Consider the following 24,298-nt stretch of genomic DNA (forward strand, 5'->3'; position numbering starts at 1 on the left):
GCAGGACACACAAAGACACACGTGTCATCCCCCACTCATAGAGAGAAGGTTTAAGTGGACAACTGTTGAGTTACCGGTGCACAGAAATATGAAGCAGCAGTGGATGGAGCCGTCACTGAGATATGTGGTCAGATGATTAGTGAATCAGTGTGTGTTTGCAGTTGGTGCACATGAATGCTTTGTGTGCTTTTATCTACTTGTGTACAACACATTACCAAATATCAAGATGCCTCTATTGACCACAGAAACTCTGAGCCTTAATGTTTGTCTGCATGTAAGGCGGCATGTCCTCCTTGACTCTCAGTGCACATGAGGACACACCACTTGATTCTAACAAATTACAGAGTCGAATGCAGAAAATGACCTTGAACACTGACAAGGCGGCAGGAGAAATGTGGTTTGTATTATATCGGTATTAGTAAAGTGCAGCCGAAGCAAACGTCATGTAAAGTGAAGCAAACAGCTTCCACCTGGTTGTTTAACAAGAGACATATGCTTTGCCAGGACACTGTAAGGACACGCTGGACATGACTGGTTTTAATCTTGTAATCTTGTAAAGCTTTTCATTTAATTTAATTTGCTTGCACACATCTTGTGCAAATTTACATCACCATTATTCCTTCCCTTACACTGACTTTGGTCTGTCTGCACCATTTACACCTTTTTCTTGGAGCCAGACCTAGCCTTGTGCTGGTACAGAGGCTCATTAAAATGTGTTAGTCTGACCACTGCCATGTTGGATTCCACCAGACAAGGATCTGTTTACAACTTGAAGTCTCATCTCTCTGTTTAACAAAGGTAAACATGTTCCAGATGAATAAAAAGAGCTGATCTCCGCAAGATGAACCAATAATCTAATCCAGACCTTTGATGCAGCAGTTTTTCCAAAATCAAATCCAACAAAAGAAAATATTTTTAGGCTTAGTGATACAATAAATTAGGCCACTGGTAGATTAGGACAGGGTGGACAATCTTTAGATCATATCATGTCATATGTTTGAATGGTCAATAAGCTTCTAATCAACTCTACCATGACTGTTTCTCCTCTTGAAGATAAGGCACTTTCTACATCACCACTGTCTCTCGACCTCTCTCAACTGTGAGAACTGTAGAATCCAATTACTTTGTGAAATCTGACTCTTCAAGTGATACTTTAGTGTCTCTGAGGAGAGAATGAGTTCCACATGTGGTCACTGGTGAGAGAGAGATGAAAAAGAAGAGCTGTAGAAGGACACAGCTAAAGATCTGTGGAAAGACAATAGGTCAAAGGAAAGATTCCCACAAGGCCTGATTCATCTCTGTAGCTGTTGTGAGAAACTGGTGGGATAAGGAACAAAAAGTAGGGGAACTTAGTCACAAGAATGTGCGTCTCATTTGATATGTTATCTTACCAGTGGCCTGTGGGAGGTATGAAGTATATGCAGCAGTGGACCCTGGAGTCTGGGATCCTCTTCTTTCTATCGATGTTGATTTCCTCCTGCAGGTAGGCTTCATACTGGTCATTGATGAACTTCATAATGGGCTGCCAGCTGACAAAGGAAACACAGGTTCGAGAATGAGAAGGTGACTTTGTATAAGGGAAACAAACCTGTTGTCTACAATCATTCAAGCTATGGCAGTAAGAAGTAAGATGTCTAGTGGTGAATAATGCGGCACAGTAGTTTTATATAGATGTTCATATGGACTTACGTTCTGCAAAATAATAAGCATTAATTCCTTAGAGAAGCACTTAATTAGAGTCTTACTATCATTAAATGGGGTATATTAGTTTTCCTAAAGAGCTTCTAGGTCTTAAAATCATTAATGAGTTTCAGTAGCATGACATTTTCAAATATATAGATTCACAGACAGACACATATCTTTCCAATGACTAAATGAAATAATAAAATGAAAGAAATGTAATGTGTTTTTGATAGGACACTGAAGTTTGGATTTGATAATGAGGACTGAATAAGCAACCATACAAATGCAATGATGGGAGAGACAATAGTAACAGGCACTGAGGCCTTGAGAGTAAGCAACCTTAGCTCACCAGTTTTCATTGTTGATCTGATCTCCAAAACCGGGAGTGTCAATTACTGTCAACTTCATCCTCACTCCTTTCTCCTCAACATCTGAACAAAGAAAAGTTATGTCATTAGTATTTCTTTTGATGACAGACATAAAGAGAAAAACACCTGGAGCATGATGGAGCAGCAGGAAACACACATGCATAGTAATAATACTGAAATCTATTTAGGCTGCAGGCTACTGAAAATGAGAAATGGCCAACCGTGGCTGATGGATTTGATCTCGATGGTTTTGGGGATCCTCTCCTCTGGGTTGGGCTGAACTGATTTACGGCTCACCTTGGATTTGAACAGGGTGTTCATCAGAGTGGACTTCCCCAGGCCGCTTTGCCCTGATCAGGAAAACACACACAAACACACACAAGAATTAGAGAAACGGGAAACACGTTCACAAGTGGCCTTAACCCTTCACAGTCACAGGGGCAAAGCTCTTAGAGCCAAAAGCTTCATTCAGTTCAAACACAAAAGTTTCTTTTAGGATTTTTCTCGCCAAAAAAAAAAAAAAAAAGAACAGTGAGACTGGATATGCACATGACATCATTCCTAGCGTATGGGCTGTGTGGTCAGTCTGTGTGTGCACATGTGAATCTTAATGGTCTATGAGCATAGAAGGACAGCTGCAGGGTCAGACGAGCAAGCTGTGGAGGTCAAGAGGACAGATGTATTGTATAGACCACACACACGCACACTTGCACCACAGTGGACAAATATTCAAAAGTCATTTTTAGCAAATTTATCATACATCACTGCACTCAGACCACCAGGGGATGAATTTGCGTGAGTCACAGCTACAGTAAACTTCTAGGTGAAGCTCCTCTGGAATATTTGTTATCTGAATCTATTAATCCCTTTCTTCCTTTAGTTCCCAACAAAGCAGGAAGTTAAGAAGAACCAAATAAACTAAGTAAGGAATACATCCTTTGCATTTTTCCTTGACGAAAATGTAACGGTCAACTTTGGTGGAAATTATGCATCAAAGTTCATATTACCATAACGGTACCTATGTTTTCATTCAGACCCACAAGTACTTAAAAATAATACTGTAATTTTCCATTGCACAATATATAACTGCCATAATGGTGATTACATTACATTTGGTATTAATTGGTTAATATAAGCATTACACTTAAGATATTAGATATTAGATATAATTAGATATTAGATGTACTCAACTCACTGAAACAGGAAACGCACGGTGCAACCTGACATGTTTGTAGCATCTCTTGTTTGTTTTGACCTTGGAAACACATTCTGTCCTTAACTGCACTGAATTTCATTAGAAGGACACATAGATAGGGTCCAAGACACTAGATACATGTGAACACACAGGAAATTGACCTGCTCAGATACTAAATCACTTTTTATTGTGATTTCAGGAAAGGAAAACAACACACATATATATATGTGCACAACATAGTTCACTTCTTCCTTCCATATTTCTCTCCCGCCCTCTGTTCCCAGCCCCTGTGGGCATCCACTGTGGCGTGTGTTGTGTTGTCAAGCTGCCAGACCCTCTGCAACACCAAGGGCAGCTTTTTCTACTGCTCTCTCCTTCTCTCTGTGTCACACAATTGCACACACTCTACATGCAGTCTTCTCAGTCGCATGCATTTACTCGCACTCACACATTTTCTCCCTCTGTCTCACACACACACAGACACACAGACACACAATGAGACACCCTGGCTGCCCTCTCTGCATGGTGCAAATCAAAAGGTCAGGTGGCTGAGGGCAGGCATTAGGCAAATGCCTCTCATAGAGGAGGCCACAAGGGACAGGGCCAAGACCACAGCTGCTTTAACCTTTCACGTCCTCACTAGCCATCCAAGTGACAGCTCTGTTAGCCAACAGAGACTTTATTAGAATCACCAAAGGTGCTCTATTTTTGTCTTATTTCTACCCTGTGTTATCTTAGGAATCTTCTTTAAACTTGAAAACTAAAGACAGAAACAAACCTAGAGCAAAAAACAAAAAAACTAAAATATATGGTAAGTCAAATAGATTGAGTCATTTTTCTCAGGATTTCATGGACCAGGCACAAAAGGCAGGTAAATACTGGCCTTACAGTCAGAAATATGACTCCAGTGAGGTGTTAGGCAAATATTTGCAAACACATCAGCCAGAAGAACTTGAGATGCTGCTAAAGAACGGTCTATCAAAATTCCCTCTAGCTATTAAAAGTCACTTCATGCTGGTTGAAACTCGTCACTGTTCGTCTCCATTGTAAACTTTTATTGTACTTTACTCCAGTCTGCACAGCGTGAGAGTGTTATTTCACAACACAGTGTTATATATCATCTAATGACACAAGTTTCATTTGTCCTTTCAAGTTTCATTTGGTTTTCAGAGCATAACAAGTAGATACATGTCAACGTTACGTGGAGATGTGCACCTTGTCTGCAACAGTGGTGAAGACTGAGATGCACATCTGAGAAAGATTGAAGACAGTGTTGTATCACTAAGACACTTTATTTTTCTTACTCCCAACAAGAAACATTCACTGTGTTGTGTCTTCACGTTCTCACTAAAACTCTGTCTCACACTTTCACTTCATTTCTGTAACACTCCTCCTTTGATGAACAGTAAACAGTCCATATGCCATGAATCAATGTTTGTCATGTTGTGGGACGTCTCTGTGATGTGAGACATGCCATCATGCTGAGTGCACAAAACGCCGCTCTGCAGCGCCTGAAATCAAACTGGCTGAGTTCAGTAACTGCCATCGTGCCAATGTGAGCAAGAGCAAAACATAAACAGCACAGCTTAAAAAAATCTAATTGGGATTTTGCTGAGGCGCAATGTCTCAGTGTGTGATAAAAAACACATTTTGACATTCCTTTCTCTGAGGATAATATCTGCATAGGTTTTTTTTTTTTCTGTTTCAGATAGGCCTGCCTGCATGCAGACACACTGCTGCATTCATGGATATGTGTTTGTGCACATGTAAGCTCATCATGGTGACACCTAACTGGCAGTGTGGTGCATCTCTCGAAGGAGGTGCGAGTGCTCCCTCAGGACTGTGTGCTTCGGCTTGTCAGAGTAATCACCATCATTATACCACTTTCTCAGCCTGACAGCCTCCTTTTATCCACTCAAGTGCGTGTGTTTGTTTGTTACAAGAGAAGAGCACCATGCAGGCTGACCATTAACAGAACGAGTGAAGTAGAACCAAACAGTAGAACCAAAGCGTCAGGTTAAATGTAAAAAGGAAAAAGAATAAAAAAGGTATTTTGCAGGTCACAGGATCTGCATACTAAGCATTTTGTGTATGACATCCTGACAGTGAGAAAAGGTGTGTACTCTCTCTGTGTGTGTGTGTGTGACTTATATACGGTGTTAATTATTCTGGATTACAGAGCACCTTAGGCAAGAAGCTTTGACCCACATTTTGTGTTGCTGCAGCCTAAATTGAAAATGTTAATAATGGCTACCATCTGATCTTTTTTATTTAATTTATTTATTTTGCTGAATTCAGTACTGAGTCAGTATCTGTTGCAAACACAAGACATTTGGAAGCAATTACAGCTTCAAGTCTTCTGGAATAAATCTGTTTGATCCAATTCTAACATGAAATGCGTAATCAAGCTCAGTGTGAAGCTCAAGGTCAGGCAGCATGAGAAGCTAACCTTTACATCTTTCCACAGATTTTCTGTTGAATTCATTCAGTAAGGTGACCACTTGTTCTCATAAGATTTATATGTTAATATACACTGTGACTTTGCATTAGCTTTGCATCTTGAGGGCTGAAAGACTGCTAAAATATTTAAAGCAGGGTTTTTCTTTACCACAAAATCTACTCATGACAACTAAAGATTTGTATCAGCAGGTTTAAGCTCATGCACATAAGAGACAGATTCTGGTTATGGCTAAATATAAAAGTGTCAACACTACTTGAAACAAGTGAGATTCACCTTGACCTGACCATCACTCTGCATCCTGCTTTGGCACGAAATGACACCACTGAAGGTAAATTACATCCGTAAACTGGTTGCACATGAACATATTCATGGGAGACTAAGGTTAACCAAGGGAGCTAAAACCTTTCTGAAGAGACTCTAGATATGTTGAATTAGTTTTGTTTTTCAAATTATAAAGAGAAAAAGGAGAGAGTAAAGACAATGTCCATGTAGCAGTTGTTGTTTGCCAAGTATTTTTTTCTTGGGCCGCTGTCTGTGTTTTGTGCATTGATTGAAACTGCAGCGGAACAATCAAACTGATGGACTGTTTTTGTGTTTGGTGTTGATGTGCATGGGCGATGTACACTCACCCACAACCATGATGTTAAACTCGAAACCCTGCTTCATGGCCTTCCTCCTCATCTGCTCCAGGATGGCATCGATACCCACATAGCTGAAATCGCTGCCTTGGGTCTTCTCCCCCTTACCCTGAGGAGCGGGGTGGTGGGGCTTGGTGGACTCGGACATGTTGCTGTGGCTCAGACTGACCTCTGACCCTGAGGGACACAGAGTAAAGAGATGTCAATTTAGGTTATAGATTTCTATGTTATGATTTCATGTTCAATATGTATGCATAAAGCATAATGTTTGAGATGTTAAGTCCACAAAGCCATAAATAAAATTGGTAATAAAAATTAAAGCAGTAACTGCATGACCCAATTCACAAATACAACACAGAGAACACCAGGCTCAGTGTACAGGCAACAGAGGATAATGATCTGAGCAGATCAATTTCCTGTGTGAAACAGGAGATACCAGACTTAACATTTACATTTTTGTGCATTTGCCTTTATGTAAGACACTGAGAGGTGAAAAACTGTCATTACCACGGTGCGCCAATAAGCCAGCTCATGCCAGCAGGGAGACACATGTGCACACATGTACAAAAAAATTACAAAGTAAACTTCCCCCTGTTTCTTATTTTCACAGTAATCCTTACTCCAAAGCACACACTCATTATAAAACTTATCATTAAATCAAATGGGAACAGGCACACATCTGCTTCCTAATGCTGCATAAATTTCAACCAGCAACCGTTTGTGTTAGCAGCACAGCCCACAAGGGAAATTTCTAACTTTTCAGAAACAACTGACGTGGAAGTTGATGCCAGGGTGACACAGTGCAGCTGTAGATTAGAGATGAATTTCATAAGCGCAAAAGCATTCGAAACACAAAATGGACAGACCTTGTTGGGCGAAGGAGCTGCCAGCTAAAAATCGTGGCTTACCTCACTTTAAGGAGGATCAGTCGGTAGAAGATGAAGAATGTGTGCCAAAGGCACCGCTGCAACAAGCAAACTAAAAATATATATATACAAAAAACAACAAAAAACAGCTCAACTCTGCCAAATTTGCTAGTATGTGCTTGCAGCAAACTCGCACAGTTAAAGTAGGAGGAGACAACATTTCCTGTGCCGTGACAGAAACTTGTGGTAGTGTCTGTGTGAGGTTTGCAGTCAGAGACACTACAAACCACATACACCTGAAGCTGAATGGATACGGCTATCCTGACTATTTCCTTATCTCTTGCCTATTTCTGGGTGAACAACCTACATGCAGACAGGTGCAGTACAACTGTAACAGTTTAGGCTCTGTTTTCAGAAATGAGAATTCAAAACACCAACATCTATCAGTATTTTGCTGAAGAACATAGAAGTCTTTGTGCTTTTGATTTGTCTGACGTGACACAGCAACAGCCCGCCTGTAACATGTTTTTGCAACATTGTGCCTGTTGGTGAAATGAATATAAATGAAACACACATGACAGCGGAAGATTTCCTGCTCTCCTGCTCAGAGTTTTGCCTTCCTGGACTCTTAAATGAGACGGAAAAAGTGAAATGGAGGTAGAAGAGACAGTGGGAGGGTGCAAAAGACGTGTGATCTGGCGATGAGTACCAATTTTCCAGTTTTTATTACAACTATGATGTACAGACTTTTCAAGAGGAAAAAAAGAAAAGCCTTCCTGTCTGGCAGTCTGTGGCTTTGTTTTAGGAAAACTGTCACCTGTCCCCAGTGCTGAGTCATACACACAGCCACAAAAGAAATGTAACCTCCTCTTAATCAAAAAATGTCAAGGAATAAGCATGTATAGTCCACATGCACTGGAATGTGTATAAACATCACAATATTGTCCTCCTACACACTTGCACATCATATAATAATTGATGAGTCAGCCAAAAAAAAAACAAAAAACAAAAAACAAAACTCTGAACTCAACACCATTTTTTTCGCCTCACAAGACAATTTTGGACTATGTGTATGAGGAAAGGCGTTACCACACCTTCAGCAGTCTTGACAGCATCCGTCAGTGACTCCAACCTTCATTTCTCACACAGAATGATGAGCTGTGTTGTGGAAGCACATGTGGCTTGGCTAAAATCTTTGGAAAAAGGGAAAAAAAAAATCCACCCCCATGTGCCCATCAACAGTCAGTAAATGTTCAGTATAACAGGTTTTGTTTTTGCACAATAATTTCCACATCCAAAAGGGGCAATTTCCCCTCTGCGCTAAGGCATCAATTTTATCAGTATAACAGCAATCTCAACATTCAGGAGGACCGCTCAATCCATGCTGCAATGCGAACCATCCGTGAATACCACATCACGGTGGGCTAGGGCTGATTTAGTGCTGCACTGATGTCCTCAAGAAACCTGACACAGAAATGCTGGGTCTTGGAAGTGAAACAATAATCCTGAAGTATTTGGATCAATTCATCTTTAGCCTTCGAGATGTGTTTGCACATGTTTTGCAAATAGTGTCACAAAGTGTCATTTGGCTAACGCAACCACACTGAGCCCGATTGCATCAGTAGGCTCTTGAATGACACAATGTAAATTAGCCCTAATGGCACGCTCCAGGTCTGCTGCCAAACTGCCTCCTGGGCACCATGACCACGCCAGCCCCAAGCCATCTGCCGGCTTACAAGGCCGCTCTCTAAGAATAGACAGTCTCTCTGTGGCAGAGGCAAACACTCAGCCATGGTAACAAGAACAAGTCAATGTGAAACATGTGAGCACATGTAACGGAAGAAGGAAGAACAAACAGCAGCTCCAGGAGAGTCAAAGTGTTACCCAGTCTGACAACCGCCCTGCTGTTGTGATTTTCACTTGTTCTTCTTCTTCTCATAAAATCCATTTACATTTCATTTCATCAGCACTGCTTCCTAATGATACCCCACCCCACCCCCCATTCTGGGGGCTAAGGATGAGCTGGCCATTAGCAGTCATCATTCACTGCTGTTTTTTTTATAAAATTGTTTATGAAGTCGACTGACAGCTCTGCCATTTACTACCTCCACAACAGCCTCTAAAGTGGCTCCTCATGAGTCAGATCTGCATTCAAATGTTACCACGTTCCACAAAGAAAGCGTTAATAACCTCTGCTACTGCAAACCACTATATTTCTGGATGAGTAACCTCATTACAAATGAACACATTCAGACATACAGTATGACTCAGATCACGACTCAGTGGCCTCGGCCGTTAAATCCAAACGGTTCTCAAACGAGACAGACCCCAGCGGAAAATAGAACAATGTATCACTCATGTGAGACCTCACTGGAATAAAAATTCCCTCAAAGAGCACTGTTGTATTTAACTGAAGCCAAAAAAAAAGCCACAGAGAGCCAACGGGAAGCACAGTTCATTCAAATGAATAACATGAATATGGGAAACTGGTGCAGAGCACCACACAGGTGCATCAATGAACCCTGCTGACCCTTCAATGAGAAAACACATCAAAATATTTGGCCTGCCTCTTATCTCCCTTCATCAATACAAACTCTCCAAACGAAAACAGCTTTATTAAACTGCAAGCAGATGTTATGAGAAAAGATAAGTTCCAATAAATACACTAGGCAGAGGAATTTTTTTTTTTTTTAGCCTCGTGACATGCAAAAGCTGCACTTTAGGATTAGCTGATTTGAGAGCGTTGTTCAATGAATGGAGATGAGTTCAGGCTTTTTCTTTGCATGACTGAATAGATCCCTTCAAAGAGATGACTATTGCTCTATCTTCAAATAAGAGCACTTATAGTTGAATGGGCGCTGGTGCAGATTTTGACAGTGTTTCTATGTGAATCTCTACATTTTAGAAGATGACAACTGTGCTGTTTGTAACGTTCTCTGAAAGAAAGACAACTGGTGAAAAAGGCTGTTACTGCTTATGAACGCTTGTGTTTCACTCGTACTGCACATAAAACTGAGTTTCTATCATGTGCTTTAACAGCATTATGGAAGGTGTTTGGTTTCCTGTTTGTCACCAAAGGCTTCAACAGCAGACAAAACCACAACATCTACTTCCGCACTAGAAATGCTTGTAGCTTAAAGGGGCACTCAATCAATTTTATACATGAATGTCAGTTTACTCGTCACAAGGGGTAAAACTCAGCCTGTGAAACTAGTTACCCAGTGGCTCTGATTGTCTTATGTGGCTCTGTAGGCAGCTCTGCCATCAAGGTTATCTCAGCTTGAACTTAGCATATATCTCATTTTCCTACAAAAGATTTACCAGGCAGGGAGGGGATCATACGAGAAATGCTGCATTGCAAGAGGGGAATTGTAGGATCCACTGTTTTTGGAGATTGACCCATACTGTGGACTAAAAGTCACTTTTTTGAAAATAAAGTTGTCATAAATTTCCCGACTTCATGGATGAGCAATATTAAATCACTGGAGCCTACCTTAAATCAACTATTATTCTTCTATTCAGTTTCCCACATGTCATTTTCCATCATTATGTGTCATGTATTGTATAGTACCGATGCGCGGTAAGGTCAAATAAGTAAATATGGTTTATTACTGCTCATTCATCATTGTGTGTCTTGTAAAGGTGGATACGCTTCTGAAAAACTGCACAAATCCAGTGACAGTAAATCTCTCACTTGTAACCGTTACATTATTTTCAGCAGGACAAAAGTGATAGACTCTAGTCTTTAAGCGAGGGACTACTCAACACATTTCTTGGAAAACACCACAGCAGAATACAGCAAAATTTATTGTTGTTAATCCTGAACGCCAGCAAAGCTCAGTGGAGACCAGAAAATACAATACGGCTTTCAGGAAGCATTCTTGTCTGGCCTCAGCATTCACAGAAAAGTAATACATCATGTTAGTATTTCAAAAAGCATGCAACATGTAAACATTTAGCTAACAGATATCAATAACCGTTATCCTGAAGCATCAAGGCCACTTTGTTCCTTCCTTAAACTGACCTGCAATCTAACCCTCGTGGAAAACGAACACAAAGGGCTTCCCTTCGATCAGATACGACCATCAGTTTCCTTGTTATAGAGAATCCTCTTCCCACTGTAGATTCACACATAACTCAACACTCCCCTCTCAAGGCCTTCATTAAAATCCCATCAGGAAAATCCAACCCTGCATTTAATATTCACCGAGTGAAACTTGAACGAGCCAATACCAGAAACAAAGCCTTTATTATGTTATTGAGAGGCCTTCTAAAAACCAAAGAAATTCAGTTTCCATCGATCCACACATGCCACATCACCACTTCCCTGTTTTGAATTATATGAGAAAGTAGATTTTTGTATGTTATTGTTTGACTCCAGCCCAGGCCCTGACAATATCAGTATGGTAAATGTCCTGCAGAAAGGGAAAGAAAACAGGGAGAGAGAAAGAAATTTGAAAAATGATTTACATGCACAACGTGTAATTAGTCCTGGTGACTGACGATGTGCAGAACAAACTGGTCCATGTGGGAAGATTTTTATAATTGACCACACTGTCATTTGTTTTAATCAAGTTAACTTTTTAAACAACCAGCCCTGGAGAAATGGGATTTCTCTCAAGTAGTGATGCTTGTAGTCAAACACGCATACATGGTTTTCTTCCTGTTCCTTCCTTCAGGCTGTCTAAACGTATGTTCAAAAGCTATCCAGTCACTCCTTAGGGGGTTGAGACTTGGGAAAAGAAGGTATCATGTCTGTTCTTCCACTCACACACTTTAACTCACCCAGTTACTGACAGCTCTACACTAAACACTGTCTGCTATTTGAAACAACATTTTTAACATGGGTTCCATGAGGTGAAACCCCTGAATTTCTGCCCTGGTGCAGTTCAGTTGCATCTTTTTTTTTTTTATCTCTCCTTTGTGTGCATCTGTCACTGTCCTATTTTTTTTTTATCTCTTCCTTTCCCTTTTTCTTTCTTTCTTTTCTTTTCTTTCTTTTTTTTTTTTTAACCGGAGATGACATTTCCACTGGCCCTTTGGTGGCCCCCTCTAAAGAGGAAGAGATCATAAAGTTTTATGTCTGCTGCCGTCTGGAAGAGATAGATGGAGAGTCCAGGAAGAACAGAACAAGAACAAGCGTTGACTGACAGGCCTAAGTGTGTCACGTGAACACAGGATTAACATATGCACACTTTAATATCATGTAAAAAAGCGTGAGAGTACAAGAGTACTTTCATGAGTACAGTGAGGTGAAGAATTTTTGGAGTCTCAAATGAGAAACACATCATCTTGTCTTGGGATTCAAGCACATTGAAACATATCAATACTCATTTCAACTGAAACACATCACTAATGTTTTCAGTCAAATTGTAATCACTTATTTTCCTGATAATGAGTAATGGCACTAATGCATTTAATGGAACACAGGAGAGGCAACAGTGGCTCTGTGTATGTGAACTCAGTGTAGCTGTACTGTGCAGTGACAAAAGCCTAAGTTCATGTTCAGCAATAGAAATGGTCTCTGAACACTCCAAAAACAATAGCTTCACAGACAATAAACTTTAGTATGTACTGCCAGAAAGTTACTACATCAGATTACAACATTTGCAAAAAGAAAAAAAAAGCCATAATGCTGAATGGTGCTTATCAGTTATATTGAGACCCTGCAAACAACACTGAGGCCAAACAAGGCTAGATTTTGAATTGGCTGCGTTCAAATCACAGGTGAAGGAAGTGTGGAAGTATTAATGTCAGGGATTACAGTCAGAATAATGGCAGCACAGGGGAAAAACACAGGACCAGAATGCACAAATTTAAACTGACAAAGATTTGGTAGACTAGTAGACTAAGTGGCATAACAGCTAATATTGTGGTGATTTACTGCCAGCTTCAAATTTCTTTCCAGAAGGTGTTAATATTATTTTGACACCCTGTAATGGTATGATATCTTTCTGAAATCTCTATGAAAGCAGCTTTGTCTGGTACCATTGGCTTCAATGTCAAGTGCAAGCTTGTTTTCAAAGGAGCACAGGCCACTGGCTTGATGCTACACTGCGTTCTGTTTGAGGGAGGTAACATAATGGTGTATTCACAGCAGATAGTGACAGAGTCAGGCCAACAGAAAGGAGCTGGGAGGACACAGGAGGTTCTCGCTGGGCTGTCATGTACATCCAAGGGGAAATCCCTCTCACCCAATCCCCTAGCCACACTTTGAAACCAAAGAAATGTACAGATTAAAAATCCTGACGTGTTTCTGGATCATAATAACTCCCTGTCGTGTAAGACGACAAGGTTCGGCGAGGCCGATGACAGCTACAGCCGACACAAACAGACGTCGGCGCTTCAGAAAAGGTTTAAAGAATGCTGCTGGCCCACTTCATCTTTCAGTCTTGTCACTTGCGCTGGCCCACTGAGAATGCGACCCCTGGCCTAGCGCTGAGAAAAGCAGATGGTGCTGCTCTGTGTTGAAATACAACTCGGCACACGGAAACTTCTGGTAGCATAGATAATGACCTGTCCCAAAACACCTCGAAAAGACTGAGTGAGAAGAGATGGAGAGAAAGAGCTGCGCTTGTAGGGTCAGAGAGGCAAAGGGTATGACCACAGACAAATGAGATGTGAGATAAATGTTACAATAACAGTGAACTCCTGAAAAAACAACAACAAGATTGAGCACAGTTTGGATTGATAGATGTAAGCAGAGACTGAGAAAATGAGAAAGTAAAGCCCAACACAGCAGGGAAGTTGTTGCAGCACTGAGTACCATTGTGAGAGCCCACTGTTCTGGGCAGCTCTAAGTACTGTACTCCTCACTGACCACAGCTGTAACTCAAAGTCCAAACATTTCTGAGAAACATGGAAGGGGAACTAGGGGGTTCCAGCCACAAACCCATCCACAGCTGCAGTAGGGGAACTAGTACAGGGCAAAGGACAAACAAGGCCATGGTGCAGTAAATCACACAACAACCCAGTATTAACTGGAAGAAAGGGCTGGCTGGTTTGACTTTCAATGATAAAAGCTATGTAGCACTTAATAAGAGGAAATGAGAGCTAACTTCTGCACATGAAGATGATTTGTTTTGAGCCACACCAGTCAGTTGCACATAAAATGTATTGCTAATTAGGAGGAAAGCCAGTATAACAGCTCATAGATGTTTGGAAATTAATTAAAGTACCGCTCATCTTTCTTAGACTCTTCAAGTGGGAAGAATAAAATCAATTTCTTGACTAATTATTCAAATGCTTCTATATTTGTCTATAAATCCATAACCCAGCCCATGAATCCACAGTGCAAACAGCAACTAAGGAAGAAACTCAAAAGAAATAACTTAAGAAGAGACGACCACAAACTGGCATAAACCACCCCTTCCCCCTCCAGTGTTGGCAGACCCACAACCCGTCACCTCTGACAGGACATGACATGTCTGACTTCCTCCCATCCGTGACATACATGTAGAAGAGAAAACATCCTTCCATTGTGGGCATCTAGAGTGATTCTCAGTTCGAGACGTGTTTGCAGAAATGTGTTACTTTTGACAGGTAGTCCATCTATTCTTAAAACAAACTGCTGATGACAAAACCACAAACAAAAACACAACTACACTTTTCACTTGCTGATGAAACAGAAAAATAAGACCATATGAGACTCTACTATACACATGGATATAATTAGCTAGAGAACTATGAAGACATACTGTAATGTGGGAAAGAATATTTTCAGACAAACGGTTTGGTTGTTTACTGTAAAACAAGTCTACGCCTCTTCTCCCCTCAGCTGTTCTTCCTTCAAGGCAAATTCTTTGGTCAAAAATAAGGGCCAGAAGTGTGCTGAAGTGTCCAACATGATGGGAACAACATGTTACATATATACAGAGGATTTACCTTTGAAGAATCAGGTTTGAAATCTTAGCTTGCACCTGCAACAACACACATGGTTCCTTGAAAATTATATCTGTGAGAGGACTACTTATGTGATATCAGGCTTTTAATTACAGCAAGAAAAAAAAACCTTCTGTGTGAATTTATTTCATGCTGCTGGCCCCAAACAATCCTAATGAAGTGTTTATCTGCGGTGATTGAATTACTTATTATCAGCAAGCTAATCTGATTAGCATCATGCAAACAATGGCTGAGTGGTTTTAACTGGCGCCTATTGTGAAGCATATTGTAATAATGCTTTATGTAAATCAGATATGTGGCAGCATTTGAGGAATGAGAGGCATTGCATGCCAAGCTTCAGGACACTGACACAGCGGTACTGACAACTGTGAGAAAATAAATCCAAATTAATTGCTTAGTTCAGTAATGCTCTGTTGGTATTGTGACGCTGGTACAGTGGCTTGAGGGTAGCACCCAAGTGCAGTTTATTCATGCAATAGTCTCAGTGTGTGTGTAAGCATCATTTTTCTTGTCAAATATAGTGTAGCTGGTGCAAAGCAAGGATATCTAGAACATCTCTGATAATACTTCTACATGACTAGGCTGCAAATGGAGCAAAAAAAAAAAAAAAAAACAGCCTCTGTTTTTTTGTGTTTCTTTAGCGAGGAGTTGACAGAGATTTTGGGTGCAGCATCCAACAAAGCAGCTATTCAACCGCAAACTTGGTAAAAGTAGACCATGTGACACACTGACAACATAGACGATAAGTGATTTTTCTGGTTTTTCTATCCTCTGGGGGCACAAAATTAAAGCTAAGTGACTAACCACAACCTAATTTTCTTCCCACAAGAAGAGTCAGGAGAAAAGTTCACACTATTCCCTGCAGAGCAGCAAAACTCAGACTGAAAATACGACCTGTTCATCTCTTCAACTCTCCTTGAACTTGGCAACTAACTCTCTAGAGCGCAGACACAAGGGATTGTCAAAATTAAATCACGTCAAAACAGCTTGGCTCCATCAGTGCCTGGCTAATCCACTGCACTGGATCAAAGTCAGCCTGGAAACTCTTGCCTGATGTGACAGGAGCTGAGGATAAGGAGTAAACATGAACTAGACAGAGCCCTGGAGAACTGAGAACTTAAAGAGTTATAAGGTCTATCCTGATTGGTCAGCACCCTGTCCCATTATGGCAGATTGATTATCCATGCATGCTCCAGAGCTGAAGACACAATGGGAGGGAAAAGGGAGAAAGAAAAGAGGAGGGGAGTGTGTTAGGGAGGGAGGGAATAGAGTGGTAGAGCTGACCCCCGCCCCCCCCCCCCAAAAAAACTCTCCCTGATGGCTGAACAATGGGAAAGAGAAAGGATAGAGAGAAAAACATAAGAGAAATAAGAAAACACAAGGCCTGCACACTAAATTAGGAGTTTTCCTACAGATTTCCTGACAACAGCACACTCACTCTCCACCTCTCAGCCTCAACACTTCATTTTCTGCACAGCACACACGAGAGACACCTGGTAAACTAACTTTGACACCAGCAGCCTCAAAGCACCAATCCATATCTGTTTCTGCCTCCCTCCCTCTTCAACACTTATTCTGCCTCTTTCTCCTTTCTCTAAAATCATTCACAGCTCCTACAGCATGGTAAAAAAAAAGAAAAAGAAGCACACAGCAAACATAAAAATCGACAACTCACCCAACCCTTTCCTCTCCTTCTCCTCTATCTCTTCCTCTCCCACTCTCTTCCTCTCTCAATCACAGCCCCAGCTGGTGAGGCTGAGCTGCTGCTTCTGCTGGCCACGCCCACAGCACAAGTCATGTGACCACCATCCCAAGTGGCTAGGAAGGCATTCAGCAGCCACACCCCTCATTCAGAGAAAGTGAATGGAGAACATTGTGGACATGGAGGGTTCTCTCAAACCACGTGCTATTAAGTAAACCCACTTGAGGAAAAGCTGTGTGTGTGTGTGCAGTTTAATCAAAGTGACAGTGGGACAGTGTGCAAAAATTTTGAATACAGGAACATTTATTTTCATAATTTCCTCTGTCTGTCTGTTTGTGTGAAAGTGTGTGTGCTTGTGTGTTTGCACAAGACAAGAGGCAATATCCTCCTCACTTCCATGTCCTTGTGTGTGTCCATCTGCTCTCCCCCTCCCACGTTTTTGTTTCACAGAGGAGGGTATTAGATCATGGGTGCATTGGTGTGTGTGTGAGTCTGTGTGTGTGCGCTGAAAACATGTGTTCATGTCTCTCCTTGAATCCTCCAGGGCTCTCACTCTCTGTCTCCATTCCTCAAAACTGTGGTTATCTTGTAACTAAATCCATGACTAACACAGAACATTTCTAAATTTAGAGGAAAAAAAAACATCTACAAAGGAATAGTTTAACATTTTGGTAAATATGCTCATTTGCTTTCTTACAGAAAGGTAGATCAAAAGATTAAAACCACTTGCTGGACTCTAAAGATGAAGTTAGAGTTAGTGAGCTATAGTTTACCTTAGCCTAAAGTCTGTAAACAGGACAATCAGGTCGCCTCAGCTCTCTCCAAACATCTCTAAAGCTCACGAATTAATATGCAAACAATTTGTGGTACAATGGGGGCTGTGACTATTTGTTGGCTGGATACAGTAACTGTCTGGCGACTTAAGGGTGTGACTGCTCCAAGAAAGAGTTTGGTACATAACTTCCCATAAAACTAACAACTTGTCATGATGCTTCTTTTTTTGGGGGGGGGGGGGGGGTGACTAAAGAAGCACAACATCACATGTTAGTCAGTGAGCTTTAGAGGTGCTGGCAGGCAGATTTTGTTTCCCTAACAGAGCCAGGCTAGCTGTTTCCCTTTTTCCAGAGTTTGTGCTAAGCTGAGCTAACTGGCTGCTGACTGTATGGCCACATATTTACAAGACAAACTTGAGAGTGGTATCAATCCATTCATTTAACTCTTGCCAAGAAAAAACAGATATGCAAGAAAGTGTATTTGTCCAAACTGTCAAACTGCTGTCTCCAGAAATCATCTTTCAGAAAGAAAGATCCCTGACTAAATGACAAACATAAAAAATAGTCAACATTTTTTTTTCTTTGCTCTATGGTGCTGTTGCTGTGCTTCCTCTATTTCATCTGCCTCTTTTGACACTCATCTTACAGCAACATGAAATACTCATGTAACAACTTGAGTGAATCAAGCTGCACTGAAATCGATATTGGCTGCAAAACAGATGAAAATGGCTCCAAAACCCACATGTTCTCTGGAAATCTCTATTGCTCTGCTGTGCTTCCTGTGTCCCAGTTCACCCACAACAGAGAGATTCACATGTATCACAGCCAACCCGCTTGCAGCAAAATACTAATGTAGTCTACATGGGAGAAGATGCTTTTCTAAGAATAGATAAAAGAGAGATGCTGGTCATAAAATGGATTTGATTTTGACTGACTGGAACAAAAAAGTGATTAATTTGTTCCTTTGTTGATATGGTTCAACTTTTTTTCCCCCCATAAGCATAAAGAGCAAAGGCCTGAGAGAGGTTTTCATAACATTCAGCACAAATGTTTCCTTCCTGTCAAAGCTGGATCTGAGGTTCACAATCGGCTGCGGTTTTGTTGTGTATGTGAAGGTACAGAAGCATGAATGCATCTCTGAGTGTGTGTTTACTGTATATCAGGTAATCAGTGCTGCACACTGCTGAAAAACATTCATTACTGTTACGAGTTTCCATTTACAAATCTTAAAAGTCTTGTGCTACTGAAAAGTCATGCAGTCAACTCAGCTTTCACTGCTCTAGTTTGTCCATACTTCAGCAGCTAGTATTGATAGATTCATTGTAGAAATGCAATCATCTCTAGCAATGGACTGTCTCTGGACAAATGTTTTTGTTTTTTTTTTTTCGTTTGTTGAGATCAGGATCCTAAATCTGTCACAGGTCTATTTCCGGTATGGAAAAAGGACAAGAAGTAAATGTTTTTACTGTCCTGCAAAACTGAAGAACAGAACAGTGCTGCTGATGTTCTGGGCAAAGCTTCTGACACATTCCCGCTATATATCTCTTTTTATAAAAGAGAATATTTTCCATATAGCCGTCACTAAACAATAAACAACACTGTATGCATGAAACCTATGACCCACCAGTGTCAGGAGTTGCCATTTCTTCCCGTGGGAACTAAAGATGAAAGTGGAAGCTTGTGGTATCAGTATTATTTTATTAGTCCTGCAAAGAGACCAAAAAGCAGCTTTGAGCAAAAAAAAAATTTATGGCAAATAAATTCAATTAGAATCCAAGCTTGGTGATTAAGTGCATAAGGCAGGGGGCACACAATGAAAGTGTGTGTTTGTGTGTGTGCGTCTCATGGACAATTTTCATCTACAGTCTTTTGGAAAGAAGAGTATCCTGCACCATACAGTTCCCTGTTTACATTATGCATCGTCATGACCGGAGATATCTCATCAAAACGTCCCATGTTTTAACTACAAAACTCAGCCGGGAGTCAGATTTTTTTTTAAAGTGAAGCCATATGCTTACTGGTGCTCTGCAAAGCTCAAATTAAGGGATTTAAGTTGTGTTTCGTTATTTTTTTCTCTAACACAGCAGCCTTTTCGGCTCGATGTTTGCTTACATCAGATCATGAGGGGCTGAAGCGGTAACTGAAGACTAATATGCAGTGATGACTGGCATGCTGAGAGCCCCACTGGGGGAACTCTGTGATTGGCCCAGAGGTCAGGCCTGATTGCTGTAGGCCATCCAATCAGGGCAGAGCACACACATGGAGATGATTAAGAGAGCCACCTCCATGACTCAGTGACTCAGTGACACGTCCTCCCCGAGGGAGGCTGAGAGCTGAAGGAAAGGCTGAAAGCAAGAAGAAGGAGGGGAGTGAGGGGAAGAGGAGGCAAAGGAGAAAAAAAAAAGAGATGAAGTGGAGGAGGAGGTGGTGGTGGGGGTGGGAATGGGGTTGGGGATGTTGGAAGAGTAAAGAGCAGGAGGGAAAAGGAGAAAGAGGAAGAACATCTGGCTTGGCCTGGATATCTACAGAGAAGATATCTGGGTCTGCTGGAGACTTCCTGTTGTGTTTTTTTTTTTTTTTTGCTGTGGTTGCTCTGCTCCCCTGTGGTGAAAATGGAGACAGCATGTGTGTGATGAGTGAGGATGGTTTATCTCAACCTCCCCTTCTGGTTGAAACATACATTAACAGTACAGAGGATTAATCTGTGTATTTATCTTGAGCTGCTTCAAGTGTTGACAGGAAAATACTTCAGCCCTCCAGGTTTATTCCTCAGACTTACACACCTCCCCTCGAGGTTACAATAACTCAGGCTTGAATTTTATCAACGTTTTACTGCATTAACCGAGTCAAAAGTCTGTCTGTTTTTTAAAGGATGACTGCATAAAAGAGAAACTGGTCAGATTTTGCTGCCTGAGCATTTGTTTATGAGGAAGTGTTTACCTAAGCTGTAAGCTTTCACTGCTTAACACTGAGAGCTCCGCTGAGGACTTAGAAAGACACAGAGAGCAGTGAGTATCACTTTCATAAGCTCAAACTAAGCATTATTTTCTTTCAAATAAAACCACAGCAACACTCGAGAGAATGAAACAAGGATTTTAAAAAGGAAGTGCAAAATACGGTCTCACAAGCACATTTGTTTCAACTTAACAATGAGGTTTGTGATAAAATAAATAGAAAGAAAGGGAAAGAAACATTCAACCGGCATCTTGGGATGTTTCTGTGCATCCATTTCCCACATCCCCATCTGAAGAGGATACAACATGCCTCAAACTTGATTGGGCTTAATGGAAACCAGTCATTCATCCTGCCTCTGCAGAGTGACAGTCAAAAACAGCCAAGTTCTCCCATGGACACAACAGACAGTCGAGCAAATACTCACAAAGATTTTCCATCTCATGGTTGTTGTAGAACTCACTGCAAGAAGAAGCCATCTCTGCTGTCAGGGCTTTTCCGTCCCTTCTCTCTCTTGTTTCCAGTAGAGTTTAGCAAGAAAAAAAAAAAAACAAAACTCAACTCTAGAAAACTTCTAGAGTTATATTTCCCAGCCTATAGGTTTTGTCTATATGGCAGCTGTTGTTAAATTTTGTACTGGTCTGCAGATGAAGAAGAGAGCTAATCAAACTAACTACGCTTCCCGATGCACACGCAAACATGTACTCTCTATAGCTGATGTTCTGGAGTCGCAGCCTTCCCTAATGAACAATAAACACAGCGACTCCATGGGATCGGCCTTCTGGGGAATCCCTGGCCCCTCTCTGGATGTGTGGGGGCGAGGGACAGGGATGACTCAACTCCACAAATGAAGAGAAGACGGAAGGAGCTCTGTGATTAAACTCTTTGTGCGGTTGCTGCATGTCTTCTAGAAACATATAACCAAGTTATGATGTTAATTATCTATAATAGAAACCTTCCATGTGTAGACACGGGGTAGCAGATAGAGACAGAGAGAAGTTTCTGTCTCTAGCAATCATGAACCATCATCATGGTGAATTGGTCGTTTTGTGTTACATTTAAAACTGGCTTACCAGGAATGCTTTACAAGAAGGCCTTTGGTTCACCACAGAATATCGAGAATTTTTATTCTTACATTAGGTAACACGGAGTAACTCATCTGGCAATTTACCCTTTCCCCCAAATCCTCAGTTGTCTGTGCGCTTCCTCGAGCTCCCTGAGTGAGTCTGGTGTCTGCAGTCTGCTGTGTAGCATTACAAAGCATTTCACACTATCTAGGCTGGGGGTCAAAGTTCACCTGAAGCCCCCCCCCACCAAGCTCCATTGCTAAGGCTTTTCTTAGAAGAAGAACACCATCATCACAGTAATTGCCCCATAAACCACAAAGCTGCATTTTCATTCTCTAAATCCCCGAGTCATTACTGCAAACCTCAGTTATAGCATAAGATCCAGTGGCAGATCAGCCCTGTTTTTAAAGTCTGCGCCAATTATTGCAAAGTTAAGACCTGAGGATCCTTCACTGATTCAATAAAAGCTGTCAGGCAGCTACGCAGCATGTCTGCACAAGGCTCGCTTGGCTAATCCAAAACATTAATCTATGGCGAGAGAAAGGTGAAGGTACTTAAGCACAACAGAGACGACAAGGATTAATACCAGAAAAGGTATGCATTACTTGCCTGCACTGAACTGTCACCAAATTCTATGTTACACAGTAAAATAAAAAGGTTTTTTTTTCGAATGTGCTGCTGAAATGATGCACTGCTTCACTACTGAAAAAGAGGTGAGATTCCCCCTGATGAATTTCACATGTACAGAGCTGACAGTGTGGAAACAGTGTAATTGGCACTGAAGCTACAGTATCACTTCATCCCAGCCCAGAGGACTGTTATCTTTTTACTGCATCTTGATAACACTCGTCCTGCTGGGGTGAAATTGATTTGTCAAAAAATAAAAATAACAAGAAATACTTGTTTTTTTCACTTCTCACGTCTAAGTATCTGCACCACTAAGTTCCAGTTGATAGTGGAAATCTCCTTAACGCAATTAGAGCAGGCCCAGACTGTGCACGGTTTTTGTGTGCTTTAAACCGGCAAAAGTTTGCTACCAAAACAAACTGTTGCGATCAGCTTTTATTGCTGAAGAATCTGCACAAGCTGGTTAGATTGGCTTTGTCTTCATTTGATTAACAACCCTGTAACGCATCTCTGATTTGTTGCATCTATATAACCAAACAAAGAGTGAAAAGAAGGTGAATAAATAATAAATAAATAATGTGATGACACACCAGCTTCAACTTAACATCAAAAGGCTAAGAGCTGCTGTGTCACGGTGAAGTAGGACAAACGCTCAACTGCATAATCAGTTGTAGTTGGTGTAACATAAGGGAGAAGTCTACACACTCTTATTTTTCATTTTTCACACATGCTGACTTCAGACAGACACACACCCTCACACATGAATCCCTCAGCCCCCTCATCTACTCATTTCAGCAGATGGCAAGACTGTAGCACAAATGGCCATCTGTCTGTCCATACACAGAAAGACACACAAACTTGCACACACACACACACACACACAGAAAACAATTATAGTTTTTCCAGTATGTCCTCCATGAGCCAACAAGTGGTCCAAACATCGTTAGCAGAGAATGTGGAGAACAACTGACCTCACATGAACCATACTTCTGCATTAAAAGCTCTCTGGGTGTAAATATAAACCTGTCGCTATGCAGATGGTCCAATCGAGCCGAAGACAGTTTCACCAAATTCACTCACTTAATTTAAAACTGTGAATATGTCAGAACTACCTTTTAGAGTAACACAATTGCCTCACTTGCCTGTGGCTGTTAAATATGTAATTTTGTATTTTAAGGACAGGTAACCCCCGGCTGCTGGCTGTGGATCAGTCCTGCGAGGTCAGCTATGTTTGATTAATGATGCCGAAAAAAAAACTATTGCTCACTTTGGCAAGGTGTTTTTTCCATCTCACAGCCCAATACGGCTTCATTTCTTCATTTCCATGGCCAACAGGAGAGACATGCTTTTCCCATCAGGTTCTTGGACAAAGGAACCACAGCAGAGTCTCATATCTGGATGAACAGGAGGGGGGATTCACCCGGACACGGACCAGATAAATGAAGATAATGTCAGCTGAGACTAAACGTTATCTCAGTTTGCTTCATCAAACGCTGATGGTCCACATCCTACTATTTGTAATTTTTCTTATGGAGATGGAAAACAGTTGACAAAGGTGGTTTGTGTGTGTGCATGTGTGCGTGTGTATGTGTGCTTTTACATCTATGTTATCTAGTCAAATACATAACTGTCATCTATGTAAAATACATGACTGGGTCAGCTTCACAGCATGCAGGAGAAAGTGATAGAAGAGCAGGCGTCGACTGCAGATGTGGGATTTGGCAAGTCCACAAAAAAGGACAAAGGTCTTTCTGCAGTGGTGGGAAACTTCTTTAACCCTTGACTTCCCCCAGATGCTCAATGTAAACTCCAACTTCCGAAAGCCTTATCCGGGGAGAGGGGAACTGTGTGTGAGTGTGTGTGTGTGTGTGTGTGTTTCTGTGTCTATCTATCTGGGGGAGCGGGGCTGCCCCTTTCCCAGTTTTCTCAGCTCCTCCTCTTCTTCCCCCAATGTAAGATGTTCATAAAAAAGAGAAAACCCTTTTATGTCCAGTTTTGTTAGTGTCCGCACACTTCAAAGGGCTGTGTGACATTGTTTTGAATGACTGCCTATCCTAGTGATAC

The 24,298-nt window shown here is 41.3% G+C and overlaps 1 protein-coding gene across 5 annotated transcripts in view; it reads right to left on the minus strand.

Moving 5' to 3' along the window:
• sept9b (septin 9b) overlaps nt 1–24,298 on the minus strand; it is a 71,521-nt gene that overhangs the window by 10,836 nt on the left and 36,387 nt on the right. For 3 of the 5 annotated variants that reach the window (XM_041035692.1, XM_041035691.1, XM_041035690.1), the window contains exons 3-6: nt 6,337–6,522; nt 2,273–2,401; nt 2,033–2,114; nt 1,392–1,529 (exon numbers count right to left, since the gene is read on the minus strand). In XM_041035692.1, the coding sequence (XP_040891626.1) occupies nt 1,392–1,529; nt 2,033–2,114; nt 2,273–2,401; nt 6,337–6,522 (535 nt within the window). Of the gene's footprint in view, nt 1–1,391; nt 1,530–2,032; nt 2,115–2,272; nt 2,402–6,336; nt 6,523–7,253; nt 7,419–16,788; nt 16,892–24,298 lie in introns of those variants that run through there. The other 2 variants (XM_041035694.1, XM_041035693.1) reach the window with 2 other exon arrangements.

The sequence above is a fragment of the Toxotes jaculatrix genome, chromosome 4 (genome assembly GCF_017976425.1).
Source record: "Toxotes jaculatrix isolate fToxJac2 chromosome 4, fToxJac2.pri, whole genome shotgun sequence".
NCBI lineage: Eukaryota > Metazoa > Chordata > Actinopteri > Toxotidae > Toxotes > Toxotes jaculatrix.